The sequence below is a fragment of the Bos mutus genome, chromosome 3 (genome assembly GCF_027580195.1).
Source record: "Bos mutus isolate GX-2022 chromosome 3, NWIPB_WYAK_1.1, whole genome shotgun sequence".
In the NCBI taxonomy this organism is placed as follows: Eukaryota; Metazoa; Chordata; class Mammalia; order Artiodactyla; family Bovidae; genus Bos; species Bos mutus.
In genome coordinates, this window is record NC_091619.1 from 60,310,663 (window position 1) to 60,322,867 (window position 12,205).

General features: G+C 35.0%; 1 protein-coding gene across 9 annotated transcripts in view; it reads right to left on the reverse strand.

Moving 5' to 3' along the window:
• Positions 1 to 3,056: 3,056 nt before the first annotated feature.
• Positions 3,057 to 12,205, reverse strand: part of ADGRL2 (adhesion G protein-coupled receptor L2) — a 201,299-nt gene continuing 192,150 nt past the window's right edge. For 6 of the 9 annotated variants that reach the window (XM_070367794.1, XM_070367792.1, XM_070367799.1 and 3 more), the window contains one exon: positions 3,057 to 7,293. In XM_070367794.1, the coding sequence (XP_070223895.1) occupies positions 6,539 to 7,293 (755 nt within the window). In that variant the 3' untranslated portion in view covers positions 3,057 to 6,538. Of the gene's footprint in view, positions 7,294 to 10,288; positions 10,371 to 12,205 lie in introns of all 9 variants that reach the window. The other 3 variants (XM_070367796.1, XM_070367797.1, XM_070367798.1) reach the window with 3 other exon arrangements.

The following is a 12,205-nucleotide window of genomic DNA, read 5'->3' on the forward strand; positions in this document are numbered from 1 at the left end:
CAGCTAGGTAATGTGCAGTTCCTTAGAAAGTGGGAACACACACCTTTGTGGCCCCGACTGTTGGAGGGCCCCAGGCAACTTGGGTGGGCCAGGCACTCCCCAGAGGCAGAATCCAGAGGAGCCTGGCTTGGGCACCCAGCTAAGGTCTAATTCTCACCCACAGCTGTGCAGTCGGTTAAGGTGACGTACGTAGGGGCTCAGCTTCTTCACTTATAAAAACACTTACCCTCCATAGCTGTGAGAACAAATGCAATAAATCATAAAGCTCAGTATAATGCCTGTCTTTAGACAGTGAACAACTTAACTCACAGAGAATCCCAGGACAGTGAACAACTTAACTCACAGAGAATCCCTAATCTGCTTGTCCTTCTGAGCTCGACACACTTAATTCCAAGGCTCTGCAGAACACTTTTTGGGGAAAAAAAAAAAAAATATATATATATATATATATATACTATTTTAGTCCAAACACTTCACTGTTCACAGGAAAGGTCTCTGGCCAAATGTTAAAGACAAAGTTAGACTATGAACTTGAAACGTCCTGTTTGAAATGCACACATACGCATCCTCTCTCTCTCAAACACACACACTACTTAAAACAACTATTAATTTTTAAAAGAATTGAAGAGAAATCAAATATTGTGATTTTCACATGCCTTTTCCATTATAGTTATGGCTCAGTTGTGAAATAAATAAAAAGCATGTAGATGAATAAATTGTTTCTCATTTTTTGTGGTTATTGATCAGATTGACTAGGTAAACCAGTATTATTTTCTTGGTCAGGTAAGGATTAAAAATGTAACATCCTGACTCAAAATCTTGTGATTTTTTTTTTCCCTACTACAACTGCTTCATGACTGTCTTTTAAGTTAGTTCCACAGGGAGCAAATCAGTAACTAATAAACTACATCTGACTACTACCCAGCTAACAGCCCCACTTCTAAAATCTGAGGTAAATAATTATCTTTTAGTGGGGGTATCTTCCTCTGAAACTCTTTGACCTATTTAAACTGACTTTTTTTTTTTTTAACTGCATTTCTTTTATAACTCTATGGATTCAAAACAAACAAACTTCTCTACCAGCAGAGAAACAGTCCACGAGGTGCAAGAGATATGCTTGGGACCCTGAGTGAAACCAGAGGTGGTACATGTTGGTTAAATGCTCAAACTCTGGAGCCAAACAGATGCTAGCGCAAGGCCTTGAGCAAATTACTTTTCTTTTCCAAAAGTGGATAATGAGCACCCTTCTCAGAGGATTGTTAAGAGGATTAACTGCAATAAAGTATTTAGTATTTAAAGTATTTAGTTCAGAGTGTGGCATGTATGAAGCATTTATTAAATGGTAGGTGCTAGTACTTTTAATCTTGTTGCAATATTATTTAAAGTATTAAATGGGACAAAATCATTGAGTCTGAGATATCTTTAAAAATTAGGAGGCAATTTTGTTTTGTAGCTTCTTTATTACAGTGTTAAAAGGCTTTACTATGTACTACTGCCATGTTTTGGTTAAAAGCCATCTGTTTATTAAGATTGATATTTCAGGAGAGAAACATAAATGAGTCTTTCATCTAATCAATATCTCTGATACCTATCATTGTTCCTGGGTGTTCTATGTAGTAGCTGTCAGTTTTCTAAGAAAAGAACAAAAGATTAGTCATTTTTTGCCTAATAAAATCAAACAAAAAAAGCCATGTTGCTGTGACTGCCAAAATGCTTTTTAAAAGCTTAGTTCTGACACACAATATAAAAATGCTTATGAAAAATATATTCAGTAAACCACTCAAAAATTGATCGTTCATCACTAGTCTCTTATTCTCACCCAACATTGGTTTACTTAAGATTAACTATGCCTTTTACACATTTCTAAGAGCTTTAATAAACACGTAGTAGAAAAACGTGTGAAAGACTCATGGGGCAATTTTTTTCCCATAGTAAAGGGTTTGGTTAGCTCTGTTATACTGAGTTACCTGTTCTGTTGTTTCTTATTTCATAGAGTGATTTATAATGTTAGTGCCAGCATACCTAACAGCATTTCACAATGCATGAATTCAGAAAAAAATACACAAGTTAAAACAATAGGCTTTAAAAGTCAAACTGACATCTGAAGGCTTCTTTCTGAGAAACTTCACACTCAGTAAACAGTAACGCCACCAGGAGAAGGATGGAGACTAAAAAAAAAAGCCTTATTAAGAGATGAGGGGTGGTCTATTGCCAATATTTGAGAAACACTTACAGTATATTTAATTAGTCTGATTACATGGTGCACTTACAGCTTCTTATTAATGCCCTCTGATAGAGATATATGGCCTTGAAAGCTCAGTGCCCATAGCGCCTTGAAATGAACTTGGATAATGTCCAGGAATTTCCATTAGTCCCCATACATTTTGGAACAAAGTACTAGTAAAGTACTTTGGCCACCTCATGCGAAGAGTTGACTCACTGGAAGACTCTGATGCTGGGAGGGATTGGGGGCAGGAGGAGAAGGGGATGACAGAGGATGAGGTGGCTGGATGGCATCACTGACTTGATGGACTTGAGTCTGAGTGAACTCCAGAAGTTGGTGATGGACAGGGAGGCCTGGCATGCTGCGATTCATGGGGTCACAGAGAGTCGGACACGACTGAGCGACTGAACTGAACTGAACTGAACTAGTAAAGTACACAAAATACATGGTGGTCAAAAATGTGGTATCTTTAAACATTCAAGTTTTTGTGTTTGGTGCATTTAGCTAACATAATGTGTCTCTACGATCGTTTGGAGAAAGACTCAGAGTGACATGACAGAAAATTTGCATTTCAAATGATAATTAGGATGGTCATAAGTTAACCTCCAAACCCACTAGTATTCACTCATCCTTGAGCACTAATGCTCCAGGCTGTCAACACATGCTATCAAAGGACTATTCACAATCAACGTGATACTCACTAGCAGGAAGCATACTAATTGTATTACCCAGTGAAGCAATGTTCATCTATATTCAACCTTCCATACTGTTTGAGATTTAACACAACAATTTCATGGAAAGAGAAATATGTGGAACGCAGAACCATGTGAAATCTTGGTACTAAGTTTTATTTTTAAAACACTGCAGGGATTATTGCCTTTAAAGAAAATTTCAGTATCAATAAAATATGAAGAGCTGTTTCATTTCAGAAATTCAACTTGTATGCATTCTTTTAAGTTTTTCTACTTAGAAGGGTATAACTGCAATAAAAATTTTACTAAGTTGAAGTTTTTTACAAAACACTCTATCCCACAAGAACATCTTAAAGGTCAGCCTTAAGCGTGAGGTTCAAAATTGAATTGATGGAAAATTACATTTTCTCATTTATCATTTAAATACATACATAAATCAGGCATCCTGAATACACCCATATAACAAGTGCACACGAATTTTTCTCTTAATATTGGGCAGTGAACTTGTGTCTGATGCTTCTTCCAAGGGGAAACCACAGTGACAGTAACTTTCTGTCAAATAATTATTGCTCTTGTTTTTCTGGTTAATATATATAATTACACTCAAATGAATGTGGATGAGTTGAGCTGCTGACATATTTAACTCATTTATGGGCTTTTAAGGGATTGTCTTCCACATAAATAATTTTGAAAGTCTATATGATGAATATATACAGATGTACAAGCAATAATTTTTTTCTATTGGTGAAGAGAACAAACACAAGCCTTTATTTTAAAATAAAAGCGATCAATCTGGACTAACATTTATTAAGCCAAATCTAAAATAAATAAAAACCATTCCTTATTATTAATAGGCCAGTTGAGTAACTGTCCCTGAGATAAGGTATAATAATGTAACTTTATAAAAATTCACGGTTTTTACTACCACAAAGAGAAACAATTAAGAATGTGGAAATTGTATATCCAGGTGAAGTCTGGGCAGACCCAAAGAAACTACTGGGTTGATAATACATCAGTCAATAGATTAATAATTTTAAACCTAAGAAATTAATCTGTATGGGGGAATCCTGGATAGAATTTAAGGCAACATTTATATATTTTTAAAAGAAAATTCATTTTAAAGAGATTCTTTCAGCAGGAAAGATGAATGATAGCTTCTAAATTGTATTCTCTAATATGAAAACTTGTAAATTAACTATGCTGAAGAGAACATTAACCATTTAGGTACCAAGTACTTCTGCACTAGTTCACGTCATACCAGTTTTAGAACAGCCTCAAGAGAAATACTATGAATTGAATGATCAGTGCTGCCTTTTTTTTTTTTTTTTGGCAACTCATCACTGAACCAACCTAACCATAGTTGGTCTTTATACTAGGAAGTACAGATCATATTACATTGTAAAATTTCACACTTGCACAGGATAATATATAGCAAAGCAGAAAATTAAAATGCTTGATTATATAATGTCCTCTTCTAGCAGATAAAGGTTTATAAATTCCTGTAAAATTTTACCCAAGGAACTATGAATACCCTTCTCAGAGGACTGTTAAATCTCTTTGAATATTAATATCATTTTTATGGTCAATTTCCAACTTGTTAGGAATTAACCGTATGTGAATACACTCCTCCATTGTGACCCTACTAAATACTGATAATATTTTATTACATAGTATCTACCTTACTACATTCACATTTAGATAAGAATACTTTAAAATGTTTTTCTTATTACTCTTTTTAAATAGGCATGACTAAGTGTGTCCACATGAAATAAAGTGATTTCTAAGTTGGTGGAAGCACTTGAGAGAACCAATAAGGTTTAGAAGAATTTGGTATAAATGCTGATGATGTAGACAGGAAAAATCTATTTGATGAGATTCAATTATATGATTTTTGAACCTTCCCACGATAAAAAAACATCGTCATCTGTAGCTGCCTACAGGAATACTTATAATCTTTAAACTCTAAAAGTATGTTTTAGAATTTTCTTCTCAATACTGCTGAAAAGTTTTTGTTTTGTTTTTTTAAAGATTTGGAAAATTTCCAATGCATCTTTTTCATTTTTATTTGTTTTGGCTCTGTTGCAATGCAACAAACACAAGTACTTTCAGTATACTTCCCTATTGAAACCTATCTGCCAGATTTTGTGCATTGGTAATTGGCAATTAGAATACAAATATATTCTTTTCAGCACATAGAGCCATCAGGCAGCGGAAGTATATTCTTTTGCATATTTGTGGGTTATACTGTGAAAGGACCTAGTATACCCAAGGTGAGCTGGGTGGCAAAGTATTCATATATTAAAGCCAATTATATGTCATACATAAAAGGGCACATTAGCTACTTGAAAAAATTCACATTTATTTACTGTCAAACCGTGTTAAACTTTACACTGGATATTAGTGATGGGCTCATTATTAACAGGTTTACACAAAGGGATGAAAAGAAAGGCAGAATTTTGCTGAAACAATTTACATTTCATTAGAACTTTATCATAAAATAAATTAATTACTAAATATAGGCAGAAGGAATATGGAAGAGTAATATTTATGTTTTATTTCATTTTTTAAAAAAGAATAGGCACCTTTTGTTCACTAGAAAGTTTGTGAGAAGTGCCCAGTGCCCTCGCTGCCCCCTGTTCAAGAACAAACAGAGGGGTGACACACAACCTTTTCTAGATTTCACCACATTTGTGCAAGGCATGGCATAACTGGCTTCAAAGAGTTTTTTCCCCCATAAAACACGCTCTTTTGGCAATAAGAAATTTAAATGTAAGAATAAGGACTAACATGTCAAAGCAGAACACTGTATACAGTGGAAAATAAGTGAAAATGGGAAGAACTTACCATGACAAAGTGTAAGGAAAAACATTTCATAACATATGTGCAACCAAGAGCTTTTCACAATATTTTCTTCAAACTCTTTAAAATTATTTTTAATGACAATTCTATTTCAGTTGGACACAAATGTATTTATTTTACCCTAGCAATAGAACAAAATATAATTTCTTTAGCCATTTTTGAAGAGTTCATTGTACAGTTGAGGAAACATATGAAATAAGGCCTGTGGCTTGATTGCTAGTGGTTAAACATGTTTTCAATCTTTGCCTTAATGTAAAAGGTTTGCAGTCAACTGCAAACTGCTGCAGAATATCTCTCCTGCTTTTCCAAGTCTTGTCAGGAACAGTAAGGTACAGTAAATTTGTCCCACAGGATTTTAAAGCCTACGTCTTGTATATAATACAATGCAGGCCTACAAAAATGGTGCAGCCATATTTACAAATTTAGTTCACAAACTGCTGCAGTAAAATGGCTGGAAAGTTCTGTTTTGCTTGTTTCACAATTTCTCTAAACAGCAGCAGAATCTTAAAATACCTGGTTGGCATCTCTTTTCTTTGTAACAAATAATTCATTTTAGTATACTCTGTGTATATACAAAGTTTTTTTATGTTTTATAAAAATTCACAGAACTGCAAGGTTCAGTCATCTTTTTTTTTTACACTGGAGAACCACAGGTCAACAGGGCCATCTCTTCAAGCGGAGTTTGAGGGAGCTGCATAGGGCCAGTGGAGTCTGTCTGTATTCATTACTTGCATGTGGCCTCTGGAATTCCTTAGTGGCACTATTAGAGACTTGTCACCAGCTGCATTTGTCCTTCTCTGACGTCTCCTTCTGGAATACACCCTTCTTTGTTAATGGGGATTATGTAACCATCGCTATTGCCCCTGCTGATCTGGTAGCACATCTGAAGCTGGTGGCCAGCTCCAAGGTTTGGCATGCTCTTATAGTAGATGTCCTCATTCTCACTCCTCCTGGACGGAGACAGGTCTTCTTCCATGTCGGGGCTGCTCTCCTGATAGGGAGAGTCCCTAAGGTTGGGCATACTTGTGTACAGAGAGTCTCTGTTGGGGGACTGGAGATGGTCCTCGGCCTCGGCTGTCAGCTGGGATACGTAGCTGTCAGTCCCCTCAGGCTTTGCTTTCTTCTGGGGTTGGTACAGAAGGGAGTGAGTCCTCTGAGGGATGAGCGGGGCCTCGAGTTCTTTGTGATGGAGCTCCAGTCCAGGATTGTCACCATGCATGAGAGATGAAGCATCTGCCACAATAGCATCATCTTCGCTGCTGCTCCCTCCAATCACAGGCTTGACTGGTAGTGTGAGCTCGAGGTTGTGAGCCTTGCTGCTGCCCCGTAGGTTGTTGTGCACTAATTCTGAAATGATCATCTTCTCAAAAGCAGTATCATTCAGACTTAGTCCACAGTCCACAACCTGCACGCTGTCATTATAGTCCCCCTTGCGCAGTGAGTAGCTGTTGTTAAAATTACCATTTAGCGGTAGAGTATCCATGGCACTTGTATCCCTGGCATTGTTCAGTGAATGTCCTGAAACAGAAAAGGGAGGGATCCCATTACTGTCTCTGTTCCTGATGAGAGGATCGTTACTTCTTTAGAACAAAACTTTTTAATGTCGTTCAGGACAAAGTTGTATTCGAAAGCTAACACTTGGGAAGTGTCAGGCTTTCCCGCGTTCCCAACTGTAAACAGTTGCAACCCCTTAGATAACAGGAACAAGTGTGAAAAAATAATACTGTTTTCTGGGGAGGGAAGAGGGCATACAGAATGTTGATTTATCAATTTTGAGGAGACGGTATTTATCAATTGATTTTTGGTCAAATCTCTAACACTCTTACAAAGAAGACTTCACTCCATGCCCTTGCATAGTTAATGCAAAGCAATTCATTAGTGACATTTACATTTTAAAGTACGAGACTATGGTTTATAAAAATAAAATTAACAGAATTTGTCCTAAACAACACTAAATTAAAAGGGAATAAGTCACATACAAAAACTGAAGGCAAATGTACAACATAAACCCACAAAACTGGCAAGCAACTCTTTAAACAACATTCTAACATTTCCTTTTTCTGGAGATGAAGTAAAAAAAAAAATAATGAAAAAATGGACAGACACAAAGATTTCGTGTTAAACAAAGATAGCCATCTCTCACACTGACTGGACCAGGGGCCCACAAGCACCATCCAACAACACGATAGACAGCAGGTGGAATGACTCACTTTGGACAACTCACATCATGTCTGTCTGCTCAGGCTATCTGGCCTAAGAGTAGCTGATATACAAAAAAAAGTAAAATGATTTATTGTAACATGATGAAGAATTTCTGAGCTTCTCAGCAACTTAGTCAGAGCAAGGGTTCAACAAATTAGATTACCAGCAATAGCAGCCTTTTGCTTTTTCATTGAATATTTCTTATGATTTTGAACTTTTGTTTTGGTACTAATACTCTAATAGCAATGGCCCCAGGCTTCTAATGGTCAAAGTTTGCCTGCAGCCCTGCAGTCTGCATCAGTCACAGTGACAGCTTCTAATGAACCAGCAGAGTCTACTGTACGAGACTGGCCCACAGACACCATGGGCATGGAGGTTAAACGCAGAAATGTTAGGAGATTTCTTAAATATGGGTCACAGAAATTAAACCAAGAATAAGTATTAACTGTGGAATGGGAAAAGGGTGTCAGCCTTGGCTAATATATTTTTATCTCTAAAGGAATGAAAGATTGGATACATCTGCTGAAGATATGAAAAGAGGTTCAGGAGGAAAAAAAATATGATAACATGCTCTCTTTGTATTTTTCTAGACACATAAACATGTAAACTAAGACATCACAGTGCTTCTCAGGCAGATGAAAAAAAAAAGTTTAACAGAAAATTAAATGGTCTGTACCATGGAAAGTTAGGTTATTCATTCTCAAAATCCTAGAGAAAAAAATCACTTGTCTACAGATAGGTCTGAAAAAAAAAAGAATGAAATGATGTTATTGAAATGAAACTGACCACTGTGAGGCTGCTGCATTGTATGCAAGGCTTGGAGGAGTTTAGGAAAAAAAAAATAATTCTTGGAAAAAATAGGAAATTTCCCTTTTTAGTGCTTACTCCACTTATGAAGCTGCAGATTATCCTAGAAAACTCATTGTCACAACCAATAAATAATTCATAATTGCTCAATTAATTATCATTAGCAGAAAATAAGAAAATAGGAGGGATCATATTGTTGACTCATGCTATTTTAAAAATTCTGATCCAACTTCTACATTTGAGAAATTGACAGTTCGGTTCGTATTATGCTCCGTGGCACATATAACAAAATGAAGTAATGACAATTCTTTGCAAGGCTTCCTTCAGCCTGGTTGACATGATTCACTAGCTTTATAAATTCATATATGTGCCACAAATTTTAGAAGATCTATTACTAGGAATCATCTGATGTTTTAAATTACAGTGACACAGGATCGGTCACTAGCATTTGTTTCCTCCTTAGAGGTATGATCTTGTCATTTTTCTTTGTATTGTTGTTTAATAAATATAAGAATATATACTGGATAATCCAAAAGGTGTTTTCTACGATATACTGCAGATCTAAGCACATCTTTGGCTGGTTTTGAAGAGGCAACTTTTTCTGCCCAAGTTCAGGTAATTCACTGGAAGACTTTCCACAGCCTGTAGCAAGATTACTGTGGGAATGCAGAAATGATAAGTCAATTATTCAGCATTCGGGTTGACAGTACCTCAGGCTTTAAGAAGCAAATTATTTCAGCATTGCATGTACTTAAGTATGAACAGCATTTGCTACAGACCTCTATTACTGACAAAAGGCAGTACATGTAAATGTACTGTTTGAATTTGGAAACATGTGAGTTGCAAATTGTGAACCACTTGCCCGCTGAGTCTACTTCATGACTGCTACTTATGTTTTAATTGTGCCGGTTAAAAATCATGCTGAAAAAATTTACATTTGATAGGCAAAGTTAAGTTTTACTCCCATACTTGTCTCTCTGTAGGTTGCTAGAGGAAAGCATAAGGAAAGTAAGAAAAACAAGAGAATGAAAAGAGAAGCTGCAGTTACGTTAAAAAAGAATTTCAAGAAAAAAATGGAAACGAAGTTCTGTGTTTAATTTAGTGACAAATATCAATTACAAATAAAAATTTTATGCTAATAGTAATTATGTAATAACTTTCCCCCAAATCTTGCAAATTCTGTTAATATTAAATATATTTTTAAAATAAATAAGCTATTAGAAAACATAATAAAATACAGGATGGGTTAGTGACAATCTCTCCTCCTCCCCCCAAAATAACTACAGATAGAAACTAACTAATATTAACTTTACTCTCAAAGTTTTTTAAGAAAAAAAGAAAAACTACCATAAAGCTGCACTATACTATAGTTTGGTTAGATTGATAATGCTGGATGCAGTTTTCTATACCTAGGCATCCAAATTATTAGCTAAGTCATGCCAGAAACAAACTCTCTCAGCAAGCTTTAGAGTCAACTGAATAGTATATTACATAGATAGGATACCTCTAAATGATATAAATCTTGAAGATGGGCTCTCGGACCATGTGATGTCAGTCCTGTAATAATATATTAAGATTTATGCCACCTGTGTCAAAAACATGGATAATTATTTGTAAATACTATCACGACTGAATTTTTACTATACTATAATATAGTGCAGTTTTAGAAGCCTGGCATGGGCAATACCATAATTCTTTTTAATTGAGAAATTAAGGATATAATAATAAATATATGGCAACTTGAGTATTCTAGAAAAAGGGTAAAGATCAGAGCTCTGTTTAGCAGCAAAGAAAGGTAGTTGTATTCGTAAGTATAAGCACACCTGGTGAGTTAAACACAGGAGCTGAAGGGGCATTACATACAACTGTTTCAGCGAGCAATGTGTTATAGGGGTTGTTAGTGCCGTGGGGTCGAAGAAGAGGGTTTGTTAGTAGGTAATTGCCAGTCATTCCTAAAGCAAAGAAACAGAAAAAAATACATCAGTTCTCTTGTTTTAGTGTTACAGTTGCAGTAAAGTACTTTTTGTATTCATCAAGGGTAGTGGATAAGTTGGCAAAGGAAAATCTGCTGAAATTCTCTGATTGTATTTGAACTACTAATTTGAAGGAGAAAGGGGAGAGGAAAGTTAAATTTCAATAATTCACAGGTGCTTTGTAAGTCCCCCAAGTAAACACCTGCTGAGGATGACATTTACTAATTTATACAAAATCACTGTTAAACAAAAATGGCAATTAAATGCACAGAGATCAACATTATGTTTCGAGATGTTACTGCTTAATATTAAAAACCTAACCACTGAAGCCCAGAAGAGGGAATCTCAAACTTTCAGGATTTACAGGTGTGGGATTATCCCTCATGAAAACATCTGTGTTAATACCAACTTTGACACAAGCAGGAGGAAAAACAACTTTCACAAACACGTAAAAAGTATGACGCATTGCACCAAGCTTCTCTTAGTAAATGCAAGAGCACACATGCTGAGGGGAAAAAAAGAGACTGCATATAATGAATTATTAGACCGTTCACCGATTCTATGTAACAAGACTTTTCCTTCTATGATCTTATTTGCCAGGTTTCAAAAATGAATCATTGAATAATTCATTTCCTTTTTGATACTCATCTTAACAGAATTAGGTAAAACATCAGAGCAATGGAATAAACACACATTTCACTCATTCTAATTGACAAATTACAAACCTTTCAATACTTATCAAACATATGTTTTGCATAGCTAATGTAATTTAGCTAAAAATATTTTAAAATTCAAGTTGGCTTTGATGCCATACATATGCTTTTTTCATTTTAAAACAGAATCTCATCAGAACAATGCCAACAATGAAAAATGTCTTTAATATTTCATTGTGATAAAATATATTAAATTATAATAATACATTAAAACTGAAATTACTTGATAAGTTACCTCTAAGAACATATAAAATTTTTTTCATAATACATTAAAATTTACTAAGCTTATACTCAGGAATATGTGTCTGTAGATGCACTTGTGTCCTTATCTTGCTCAGTTATTTTATTTGCCATATTAATTTAAGTTAGAATTATACTGATTATGTGATAAGGCTATAATTGTAGACACATTAAAAATAACAATTCAAATGTAAAAATTACTTCATAAGTGCTCATGTATTTTAATTATTTATGAAGAGTTACTATGTTTTTAACATTTACTTTTTGAAAGAAACAAAAACAGAAGAATTTTACAAATAAGATTTTTTACTACAAAACTGGCACTGTTTAATGTGAGCAGTAGTTATTCTAATTATATTAATTTTTTAAGAAGAAAATTTTCATAAATGTACATTTAGAAAGGAATAATTTGTATCCCTAGGAACATATTTTAATCTGTGGCAAAGTATGCTCTCAGAAATTACATTTTCCAGCCTTATTCTATTAACGTGGAGT